Below are 11,923 nucleotides of genomic sequence, written 5' to 3'. Positions count from 1 at the left end.
TAGTTGCTTTTAATTTCTATCAAATAGTTATTTGTATTAATTAATTTTTATCAATTATTATATTTTTATTAATTAATTTTTATTAATTAAATTTTATTAATTATTTTTTTAGCATTAATTTTTCATTAATTAATTTTTATTAATTAATTAATTTTTAAAATTTAAATTTTACTAACCCTAGGTATTAGAGTAAAGTGTCTGTGTTCACAGCTTTTGATCAGACAGTACAAATGTTGTTACAGTACTAGTATACATAGACAACTTGAAACTCTGCAAACTTTGTATTTCTCTGTCAGTTGATCTATAATTGATAATGCGCATGCGTAAATTGTAATCCACATTGCCAGTGTCTAATAATAATATTTTTGTATTGCACAAAATCGAAGGACAAACTGCGCATGTACTTCTGACCATTTTCTCTATTGCATATTTCGACCCACTCATACAAAGGCAACTTCTCGAGCAACAAAAATTTCTAAAAACAATTTTCAATGATAGTTTTAGTCTATAAACAGTCTGATTTATGTCGTACGACAATGTGCATGTAAAGCTGCTACACGTTCAAAGATTTATGCCTCGTTGATTTCTCTGCTGTTGTCTCTTCTTGAGCACTTCACGACACACAACCTCTTTGAATGCCTCCAAATCTCGATCTGCAACAGACAATACAGAACAATGTCAATCGATCCACTCTGATGTGTGAGAGGTTTGCAATACAAATTGCCTTTTAAATCGTCGCAGTTGCATTTCTTTCTGTATTCGATGAAGTCGGGAATGATCATGTCGAGGTATCCGGATCGTGTCTCGTGTGCCGGGTGGGTCGATAGCCACTCAACCGGTTGGTTGTCTCCATTGGCTACTGTGAAAGTCTCCCACAAAACTGAACTCTCACGAATGTCGTAACACGCCTGTAGTATGAAACTATCAATCAGCATGTTGATGACGTACAAACAGGTGACATACGTATCCATGTCAACAGGTAATCGTTTCAATTTCTGGTTTAATTAATTAATTATTGATTAAATATTTATTTATTTATTTGTGTTTAAATGTAATGTTCTAAACACTGCTATGACACTCAACAAATCTCTTACAGACAATTTGACACCAAGTCAGTGAAAGAGACTTTACATATAAAATTATAATTAATTATTGTATGTCAAACTTAAAACTGTCTAACGCACGTTACAATGGTCACGTGTTAATGCATGATAGTATCCCGGATTTCCGTATTGATATTATAAATTAACTCACACGTGCTGCAAACATGAGACCCACAATGTCTGCTTCACACTCTAGTTTTCTTGAATATGGCAGCTTCATGAATACAGAAGCACAAGACGGTTTTGTGTCGTTCTTGAGTACAAGGCTGTTGTGTTTGGTGAGCTCTCACGTCTGTAAGTTTTTTCTCAAGCCACTGAGTGAAGAAAGCTGTGACATCAGGCAGCAGGAACCACACAAGAGTGACGATGATCAATGAGAAAAAATTAATTAATTGCTCCTGACTTGCATTCTCTCCCTAAACCGACAAATAGTGATGAGAACAAACAAGGAAAGTCTGACACACACACACACACACACACACACACACACACACACACACACACACTACACACTACACACTACAACACAACATGCAGACTACATGTATACAGCTTGCTTGTTTGTGCCATACGAATCAAGCTAAATTACTTTTAATTTATTTTTTAAATTTATTATTTACTTTATTTTTAAATTATTTCTAATTTTATTTCTAATTCTTTAAATTATATATAATATTTTTAATAACAAACTTTTTATTCCAAACTTAAGAATGGTTGTGCGTGCATGCATGCATGTGCACGTGTGCACGTGTGTGTGTGTGTGTGTGTGTGTGTGTGTGTGTGTGTGTGTGTGTGTGTGTGTGTGTGTGTGTGTGATGCATTAGAAGTATCTTGGGCATTTCTAACAGGCAACAATGGTCTGAGCACATCACAATGGCAGAAGCGAGGAAGACGTGGGCAGATGAGGAGACTGCATCTGAGAAAGTGAAGAGGAAAAGGTTGGAATGGTTGGGACACCTAGCTAAAATGCCAAACCATAGAAAATATTTGGCTGGTTGACTCAGCCCTGCCCCAGATGTGGTCCAAAGAAGAGATGGAGAGATATGATGAGAAGAGATTTAAAGACATTGAAGAATCAGAGGAGGAATGGTATGATGAGGATGTGAGGTCGAGAGCAGGCTGGAGTACATTGTGTCGTGATGGTTTGGAACGTTGGAGAGAGAGAATGGGGACATGTGCTCCAGTGGCAGTCAGGGATGTGATGTGTGAGGTGTGCTCTAGGACCTTTAGAAGACAGAGTGATAAGAAGAGACACAAGTGTATGGAAGAAAGAAGGAAACCTATAAGGGAACAACAGGGTGCAATCCAATGTTCACATTTTTTCAAATGGTTCAGAAGTAAAGGAGGATTGACAGTTCACAGATGTTTAGAACTCTAGCAAGCACAATGTTCATTCAGCAGACTTGTTGCCTAGCTCTTGGAGGCAAGTGTGACCGTTTTACAGTAGCTTTTGAACAGGACAGAACAGGTGTGTGTGTGTGTGCACGCGTGCGTGCATGAAAACATAAGCCAAACTTTTGATGCTCACTTGCCTCACCATGTGCCCCATAATTGCATGTGCCATTTCGTGTCCCAGAATAACAGCCAACATGTCGTCCGTCTTCATCATCTCCAACAGTCCAGTATACACCACAATTTGACCACTCTTCACACACATTACACGTAAACACATTTATGCACACGTTACACACACTCAACACTAACAGGCATAACATACGCCGTCACAGTAGGATCATCAATAATGACAATCCTCCAGTTGACGTCTAACGCCTCATCCCACTAGTTGGCTTGCAGTAGTTTTGTGGTAACACCAAGAACTCTTGCATAACTGGGATGACCGGCAGATACAATCTTGTCTGTGAAACATGAAGGGTACGTGAGATAGAAAAAGGAAAATGACAAAGTAAACGCAGACAGACGGACAGCACAAATATGTATTTATTAGTTATGTTGATTGATATCAACATGTGTAAAGGATGTAATACAAAGAGAATGGTTGGGAATGAATGAGGTGCATGACATGTTCTGTTGTTTGATGTGTAGTTTGGGTAGCAGAAGAGATACAATGCAGACAATATGGTTCTGTAGCACATAAAGTTACTAGAGCAGGTAAACCAGATGAGCTTCTTCATCTGTTTGTCTGTCTATCTGTCTGTCAACACACATTTCCTAAATGACAACAACAATACTTTGCAGTCCAATTAAACAGTTACAAACACCCTCACGCTTATGGACACACACACACACACATACACAAACAAACAAACAAACAAACACAACTAAATGAATAAATTGAGTTTACCTTGAGCTGTTGCCATTTCGTGTGAGAACAAATAATCTCCAATTTCCCTCATTTCACTCTGATCAACAGCCATAAACCTACATGTCGACATCTGCATATGCACACACAGACAAACACACACACACACACACACACACACACACACACACACACACACACACACACACACACACACAACTCCAACCTTCTACGATGAGAGATCACTGCTTCTTCCAAATGATACGCATAATATCCAGCACTACCTACAAATGCTCCTAGAGTACCCACAAATATCCAATGTCCACTCTTTGACAACACACCAACATATCTTCTTCTTGTCTTGTCGGGCAGTTTCTTCCACCATCTCCTCATTAACCGTCCACCTACAAATGTGACTATTCTGTACAAATATGGATTAGCCAGCCACACTGCATGCCGTCGAGAGGTCGTGTGAAATGTAGCACAATCAAATTTTCCAAATATGGATGAAATCAGAGAAGTCCCGGATGTGATTCCATATTTCACCGTCCCTCGTCTGACCGTCTTGTACAACACACTCTCTTCTAGTATTGATGACGTAAAGCGCCGACAGCAAATCAGAGAGCGAAATAATGCGGACATAACCAGTGGGTCACGTGATACGCGATCGACTGCCTCAATCTCTAGTTGTAAACTTCACAACAAAGCTAACTAAATAGTCGTCCTCTCTACAACATCGTAAACGTTAGAGATAAAATTCTAGAAACATCTGGGCAGTCTCAAAGATTTATCCGGGAGTTTCTAAATTGATTTCAATGGATTGTTGAATTACTATAAATAGAGTTAGGTGTACTAACAATGAGTATGGACTATGGAGTTGAGAGTTAAGTTGTGAGTGTGTCCTCAACTATGGCAAGATATCACTAAACTATAGTACTGATCCACCATATACTTATCTGTTCTTATACAGTCTTAATTTTTCAATTAACTTAAAATATTATTAACAGTAAAATGTAGTCAAACTGTAATACATAATTATCATCAGTCATTTTATGTGCATGTGCAGTATATATACCTCATGAGAATAGTTAGGATGCTTGAGTTAATGGACTTCAGTTTGAAACGAGAGATCCAGAAAATCCAACAGGAAAGACATATTGTCATGTAGCTATTATTTAATTAATATTAAAGATAAACAGTCAAATATCGTGGTGTTATAATATAGTCAGTAGTGATGCATTGCTACTCAACAGACTTGCATCATTAGCAGATCGTCTTGCAGAAGACAAAAACGTCATACTGTAGTGTATTGGAATTTGAGATAAAATGTAAATCATTATTGTCTATAAAGTTTAGAATATTTGATATCAATAAGCAGACAAAAAAGCAAACAAACATATAGACATATGACAATCAGCACTAACTGTAAAATACACTTCATAAATCTTGTGACTGTATTGTGTTACTAATAAGTCTGTACCTTAATCTAACGTTCTAAAGTACTTCAGCATCCGAACTAGTCCAAGCAGATTTTTGACTAAATTTAGAAAAAACAATTGATATCAATGACTTCACATAGACTGACTTGCTGGCATGTCTTACAGTATGAAATCTGTAAACCTTGATGCTCTTCTGGTCTCAGAGATTGAGCAATTCTCAGTGATTTAGTAAATGTTTCCTCAGCTTCGTCCAACTGTGAGAGACGTATCTGACACAAACCGATGTCGTGCAGCACTGAAGCACAGAGATAAAATTACTATTGGTCATATCTAATGAATAACAAATAATTGATATCAAAAAATTCCTAATCCATGCACTTCAATAAAATAAATCATGTTTTAATGAAAAAGCACCAATCCCATAAGCCTCGACACAAACAGACAAATGTTAGCCCTCCACGTCATTCGCAGACCTCTCAACTTTCCTTTGCACCAAATCTTGAAACTGTCTTTGTAAATGACCACGCCCATTAACTGTGTATAAAGTAGGCGTGACTAGCAGTGTCAACTCTGGCCTATGTGTTGGCCTCGCTTTACCTTTCTGTGCGCGCGCTAAGGCTTAGCCTCAAACTTCCAAACGTTACTCTTACTGCATACCCGCCTAGACAGTCCAGATACAAGCAAGCAGAGCTGTCTACGAGAGTCTAGTTAAAAGAATCCGCTATAACCGGAAAGACAGAACTACACAATGCGACTATCAAAGTGTTTCTCGGTAGAAAGGACTGGCAATCGTGAGAATTGGGCGCAAATCGCGAGACATGCCGATAAATCGTGAGTTTCATGACGAAATCATGAGAGTTGAGAGGGCTGGATTCGACATCGACCTTAAGGTCAGTTGCGGAAATAGCTTCCTGTGCCTCTAGAGACAGGGCCTCCATGAGCTACGTGGAGGTTAACGGCCAGGCCAGCGCTACTGGAGCTTGGCTAATCTCACATAGCCAGACCATTCCAGCCAACATGGGCAGGCTGTAAGTGGGAAGGGTCTGGCTACGAGAGAATAGAGCTTGGCTGGTGTCATCCACGTGCACTGACAATGGCACGCAGCTCTGGGGCTGGACACCAAGGCCCACAAGTAATCGTCTGCTGAATGATGTTACTGTCAAGCCAGCAGTCACGTCCACCTCAGTCAATGACAAGGTACTCATTTATACTCCTGAGTAGAGAGAAGCAATTGTGTGTAAGTTTCTTGCTTAAGGGAATTATGCCAAAGCACTGTGACTTGAACTTGCAACCCTGCAAGGTCCTGGATGTTTCATTCAACAAATGCACTCTCTAACCAATTGAGCTACAGCACCACACACACACACACACACACACACACACACACACACACACACACACACACACACACACACACACACACACACACACACGTATAATTAATATATATATTTTAGCACAGCCTTGTCAGTCAACATTATCTAAACACTTAATAACATTCAATCATCCGTATACAAACAAACAACTGTATACCAATAGCTTTTTGTACTGGCTGTAAAACCATTGTAGCAGCTTCAACTTTCATTTGCATGTAGAACAAATCTTTAGCTCTGGCATAATCTCTCCAAGTATATACTTTCCTTGCTATTAGTTTTAGCACTACACATACATGAATAAATGTATCAACAATGAAATATTAGCAAACTAGACACCACAGAGCTCATACTAGTGGCCTTCTCATCTATAGTCTCCTCATCAATTTTCATGACATATGTAGCAGCAAGGCGCCTCAACACTGCAATCAGTAAAGTTATTATGTACTGCAAAGCAAGTACTAGAAAAGATCTTACCTTCCAATATTTCTTGATCAAAATTTGAATAAAATAACAGTATGTTGAGAGATTTAGTAAATGCTTCTCGTGCTTGATGGATTCCTTGTAGCATTTGTTCAAAAGTTGTCTGTCTTTCTACTGTCGGTAAATGACAAATTCCAAGAAATTTATAACCTACAGCACAAATACAATTGGAATGCAAACACACAGATATAATAAATATTTAATACAAATATTACTGCATACATTGACCAGCTTCACGACAAAGTGGTAACTGCTTCTGTTCTCTAATTTCTATAGACTGCTCATAATGCTTTACAGCATCAGTGATGTTGCCCATCTTATAATATATTCTACCAATCACCATGAGAGCTAAACAGAAAACATACAACCTTTAATATGATGTCATGTTGAGTCAAGAATGTTATCAAACTATCAGCAATTTTCACATCATCAGAAGTGTCCTCCTGCTGGTACAGCTCTAATGCTTCCTTGTAACACTTCAGAGCTTCAACTAAATCACCTCTTTCTTCATGCATGCCTCCTAACTCTCTTAATACTGTATAACATACATGAAAAGTTAAAGCAGTACTGTAAAACAAAAAAAACCCTTAACAGATACAGAACTATATCGACCTAGACATAGGTTGGTACGTGAATCAGGCATGTTTGCCTCCTCAACTTTCCTCATCTCTTTCAGTTGTCCATTGCACGTTTCTATGTTTCCATATTTCCTGTTGCATTGAGCAATTTTAAATTTCCCTACAATAACCAGAATTAAAAACAATCCGGAAAATAACTTCAGTAGTACACAAAACATATTAACAATCAATTCACGTACAATAGAAAATCTGTAAACTTTCTGATGGTAGGAAAGACTGAGTAATAGACAAAGTTTGTTTTGCTATCTCCAATGCTTCAGTAAGCTTGTCTTTTGATCTATTAGGTCTTTCAATCTCACACTGACACTTGAGATTCACGACTACATAAAGACATGAACAAAAACAAAATCATAATTTTACTGTCTATCTGCACTTTCATTCTACATACAATATAACATATCCTTGCAATCATATATACAGAGTGTCATTCAAGTCAACTATCATGGCTTTGAGTCTCCATTAACACTTTCTCTATCATAAACGCATGCTTTTTAAGTTTTAATTTCACACAAATACAACATGTCACGTGATATACAACAAAACCATAATGAAAGATTCTGCACATCTCAATACAGTTGACCCTCACACTCTTTAACTAATATTGCTGTCACTGATAAGAACTAGATGCTTCCAATTTCACAAGCAAATAGTGAAAAATTGATTTATGAGAATTACAAATATACAAAATATCTCACCATCAAGACGCTCATGAAGAAAATTGTAATAATCAAATCTGGAAAGCAATTTCCATGACCTATCCAATAAATCATCTGCTTTTTCAAATTCTCCAAAAGATAAACAACATTTTGATAATGTTATCATCACTATATAACAGAAATCACAATATGAGGTTAATTTAATAAAACTTTGACTTGCCACAGCATTACATTCAACAATAAGAAAATTTATGATTCAAATTATTTACCTGTGATCTGATCATATTCCTTCATATCATTTAACTTTTCCATCACTTGTTGGCATAATTTCAATGCTTTGTCTCGTTTACCCCTCTTAAAAAGTAGTTCTCTGCCATGTTGCATTCAACTAACAAATAAATAAACTGCCATTGCACCAAACACTACATAAAATAGACTAAACAAATTTGTCTTTAATTTTATACCAGAAGCAAATTCTGCTCCAAGTTGTTCTCCATAACTTTTCATCAGCAACATCAGCTCTTTCAGGTAAAAATTTTCTTCCTCAAAGTTGTTTAGCATGTGATAGCATTGATGAATATTCTTCAACACTACAACAAACAACAAGATATAAATTAAAATGTAATAATTACAGAAAATATACAAACTACTAGCAATACAATTGGGTACTTGTAACAATGACAATAATGATCTATAAATCTGACTATCATAATCAATAAACAAAAACACCTCAAAATCTTTACAAACAATGAAATTCCAGTCTGAAAAAAACTACTTACCTCAAGCTCATCAAAACAAAATTATAATTCAATTATTGATTATTTGATTATCATCAATAAATAAATATTTGCTTGTCTTGTCATCTAATCATTGCAAAAACCATATCCACTTAATGACAAGACAACAGATATAATGTCATCAAGACAAACAACTTATCAACTTACTAAACTGAATTAACTGACCCCTTCCCCTACCTTCAACTTAATAACATAATCGAGTCTCAGTCAAATGCTGTCAGTTAGGAAAATGCATCAACAAATGTTTTCATACCTTCAAATGTGTCAATAAACTATCCATCATCTCTTTAGTGTAAACTACATATACTATTTATAATCACTGGATTACGTCACGTATTTCACACAACATCATATTCTGTTGTATAAACTTTCTAACTTTGTTAAATTAATTGTTTTCAAACAACTATAAAGTACTGAAATTGACATCATCAAACAAATTCATCCAGAAATTCTGAACAATACAGATGCACTCCTGCTCTATAAATACATCATCAAATGTCTTATCTTACCTTGTTTATGATGTTTATATATTTCTTTCTTTTCATATGGTTTTAGCTCATCAATCACCTTCTTGGTTTTCAAACTCAAATCTAATGATTCCTTGATTTTCCACTTGTAAGAATATGCCAAACTCAAAAGATTACTTGCTAAATAGCACAAAGTGATAACCAATACACAACACATCTGATCAACTAGTGAAGATGAAGTTATACCTTCTATGAACCATTCACGTTTGACCTCATGTGGAAAACAGTCCAACTGCATCACTTTGTGGTACCATTTTTCACACAAATAACATGATGTGTCAGGAGACTGGTACAGCATAAATGTAGCACACGTATGCCTAACAAACTGCAAGCAAGTTGGTACTTCTACATCAGCTAGCAATACATGCTTAGCCAATGAAGACGAGTGAGAAGCAAGTTGAAGTGGTACATCACTTGGAAGAAAATTGATGACCATTCCATTGCGCGATATATAAGACAGCATATTGTTACAAACATCAGTTAATTTACGTTCCATCTCATCTGGTTGCTGCTTGACACGTTCCATCACTGTTGACTGCACCAATGGATGAATATTCAAAGTGTAACCTTCTGCTGTCTCATGCCATTCAACTAAATTGTGTGAAGACAAAGTTGAGACACACAAACTGTATTCATAATTGGCACATTCACCAAACATAAGAGGACGAACGAGCTTCTCTGGAATGTCTCTTGAAGACAGAAATGATGCATATTCAAGTAGAGACAACGCTTTGGGATTCTCTCTTGCAACCAACTCAATGTCCATCTGCCATGTCAGATGAGTATGACTAGAAGACATAAAGTTTCTCATAGTTTTAACAACATTTTTGTCACTTTTACTTATATTCAATCCATCAACATCTGTGTCACGCAATCTTTCTAAATCAACAGGTTGAGTCACACGAGCTTGCAATAACAATTCACGTAAACAACCAGCATTAAAGTAATGCAACAGTTTGTCAAGATCCAATGCCAAAGCCTCAAGTTCAACTTCATTTCTTTTCAACAGTTTGTAATATTCCTCATAACTTAGATGTGCCTTTCGCATATACGTGCCTGTATGAGCAAGAGCAATTGGTAGCTTTTCTATGGGAGCTTCAACTGACAATTTGGTGGCTGCTGCTCTTTCTTGACTGTTGGACGGTTGACGACCAGACCACATGGCTACAGCTGCCACGGCGTCTTCGGCTTCCAAACAACCAAGAGAGATGACATGATTTAGTGATATCTGTAACACAGAACAATCATCACATCGAGTTGTGATCAATACATGGACACGAGCAGTTGAACGAGGAAGAATTTTAGACAGAAAAGAGAGATCATCTGCACCATCATACACCAGCAACATCTTAGGAAGCTTGGAAATGTGGTTAAGCAGCACTGAATTGTTGTCTTGTAATGGATTGCTCTTGAGCTCATCAAATCGACTTTGAGAACGTGAAACAGAAGGAGAACTTAAAGACAAAACTGTGAGCTGCAAATAGACAATGTGATCATTGTTAACACAAAACTACCAGTAATGTGAGTCAATGTGTTTACATTGTGTATGACTGAGTTTGTCAGTGTTGCCCATGATTCTGCATTGAAATACAGCACTCCATCACTATACAGATGTTTACATTGAAATGCATATTTGGCTGCCAAAGATGATTTCCCCACTCCGCCCATTCCTTTGATCACCTAAATGCAATACACAAAACAATCGGTTGATATCAAATGTTTCATTGACACTGACATGTAAACACACCACACAGCAGAATTTCAATGACGTAGACACTTGTGGAGCCTTTTCTCCCCACATTGTCTCGAACAAAATTGTCAACTCTTTCTTGCGACCACAAAATTGCTTTTCTTCCATTAGTTCGTTGGGAAACACTATACCTAACACACAAGTAAGAGATCACACGTTAATGGTACAAATATTGCTGTGATTTATATTTTACAATTGTTAGTAAAGTTATCTCAGCTCAAAAATAGGAATCAGCAAACAATATAAATAAGATAATATAACACAACTACATCCAATATAAGCTTCCAGTAAAATGTAACAAAATCAGACTATTCTAGACTTTGTAAAGCTGCTTGAAAACATGAATATAAAATACAAATCTACAACACCAACATCACAACATTATAGTCTCTTACTTGCAATGGCTTCGTCCTTCTTCTGCTCTTCAATCTCTTTTAGTTCAGCTTTTACCTTCTCTACAGTTGCATTGTCTCCTACCATCGACTGCCATTTGCATAGCATCATAAATGCTCGTTCCTTCTTTGTATGAACCTCCAGTTCTATCATCTCAACATCATATCTGCTCATGTTGAGACGATCCGCCAAATCACGCCACTTGTCACCCACAATGTCACACAAATCAAACAGCTCAGCCTTCAATGACCCACAACCTACAAACAATAAATTAAATTATAAAGTTGAAAAATAAACCAATAGCTCCTCCCACTGCGCGTCACCTTGCGTCTCTGTCTCGAGAGCAGCAAGAGAAGCTGCAGCAACCGAACGTTGCGCTTGCATCTCGTTTGCTTTGTGTTGAGGAAAGACATCATAGTAGATGTGCGGCTGCTTGTCTTCGTGCTCTCTGACAATATCAAAGAATTTGTGAATACTTGATTCAGATTTGTGCATGAGCGTGTC

The 11,923-nt window shown here is 37.1% G+C and overlaps 3 protein-coding genes and 1 pseudogene across 3 annotated transcripts in view; all 4 read right to left on the bottom strand.

Moving 5' to 3' along the window:
- Positions 1 to 399: 399 nt before the first annotated feature.
- LOC134180924 (metalloendopeptidase OMA1, mitochondrial-like) lies at positions 400 to 4,005 on the bottom strand (annotated as a pseudogene).
- Positions 4,006 to 4,725: 720 nt separating this feature from the next.
- Positions 4,726 to 7,454, bottom strand: LOC134180923 (uncharacterized). The gene is made up of 9 exons (XM_062648107.1): positions 7,448 to 7,454; positions 7,271 to 7,396; positions 7,068 to 7,193; positions 6,881 to 7,006; positions 6,653 to 6,808; positions 6,529 to 6,597; positions 6,336 to 6,461; positions 4,966 to 5,097; positions 4,726 to 4,900 (listed from the first exon to the last, which is right to left on the bottom strand). Exons 1-9 carry the CDS (start codon positions 7,452 to 7,454, stop codon positions 4,845 to 4,847), a joined length of 924 nt encoding a protein of 307 aa, XP_062504091.1. The 3' UTR covers positions 4,726 to 4,844.
- Positions 7,438 to 9,360, bottom strand: LOC134181465 (uncharacterized). Its single transcript, XM_062648737.1, has 5 exons — positions 9,259 to 9,360; positions 8,417 to 8,542; positions 8,222 to 8,340; positions 7,992 to 8,120; positions 7,438 to 7,616 (listed from the first exon to the last, which is right to left on the bottom strand). The coding sequence occupies exons 3-5, from the start codon at positions 8,334 to 8,336 to the stop codon at positions 7,468 to 7,470; spliced, it is 393 nt and encodes a 130-aa protein (XP_062504721.1). The 5' UTR covers positions 8,337 to 8,340; positions 8,417 to 8,542; positions 9,259 to 9,360; the 3' UTR covers positions 7,438 to 7,467.
- Positions 8,337 to 11,923, bottom strand: part of LOC134180922 (uncharacterized) — a 3,823-nt gene continuing 236 nt past the window's right edge. The window contains exons 1-8 of the mRNA XM_062648106.1: positions 11,743 to 11,923; positions 11,422 to 11,676; positions 11,024 to 11,157; positions 10,816 to 10,956; positions 9,463 to 10,750; positions 9,259 to 9,396; positions 8,417 to 8,542; positions 8,337 to 8,374 (exon numbers count right to left, since the gene is read on the bottom strand). The exon at positions 11,743 to 11,923 is cut by the window's right edge and continues 236 nt beyond it. Of these exons, the coding sequence (XP_062504090.1) occupies positions 8,337 to 8,374; positions 8,417 to 8,542; positions 9,259 to 9,396; positions 9,463 to 10,750; positions 10,816 to 10,956; positions 11,024 to 11,157; positions 11,422 to 11,676; positions 11,743 to 11,923 (2,301 nt within the window). The remainder of the gene's footprint in view (positions 8,375 to 8,416; positions 8,543 to 9,258; positions 9,397 to 9,462; positions 10,751 to 10,815; positions 10,957 to 11,023; positions 11,158 to 11,421; positions 11,677 to 11,742) is intronic.

The sequence above is a fragment of the Corticium candelabrum genome, chromosome 6, assembly GCF_963422355.1.
Source record: "Corticium candelabrum chromosome 6, ooCorCand1.1, whole genome shotgun sequence".
NCBI classification, from domain to species: Eukaryota; Metazoa; Porifera; class Homoscleromorpha; order Homosclerophorida; family Plakinidae; genus Corticium; species Corticium candelabrum.
This window is presented reverse-complemented; position numbering and strand designations above follow the sequence as displayed.

Coding starts and splice junctions, on each gene's coding strand:
- LOC134180923 (XM_062648107.1), bottom strand. Junction 6,809..6,880: donor TTGTCGTGAAGCTGGTCAAT/GTATGCAGTAAT, acceptor TTTGTGCTGTAG/GTTATAAATTTCTTGGAATT. Junction 6,462..6,528: donor TATAGATGAGAAGGCCACTA/GTATGAGCTCTG, acceptor ATGTATGTGTAG/TGCTAAAACTAATAGCAAGG.
- LOC134181465 (XM_062648737.1), bottom strand. CDS start 8,336: ATGCAACATGGCAGAGAACTACTTTTTAAGAGGGGTAAACGAGACAAA. Junction 8,121..8,221: donor GGAATATGATCAGATCACAG/GTAAATAATTTG, acceptor TCTGTTATATAG/TGATGATAACATTATCAAAA. Junction 7,617..7,991: donor TCTTCATGAGCGTCTTGATG/GTGAGATATTTT, acceptor GTCTTTATGTAG/TCGTGAATCTCAAGTGTCAG.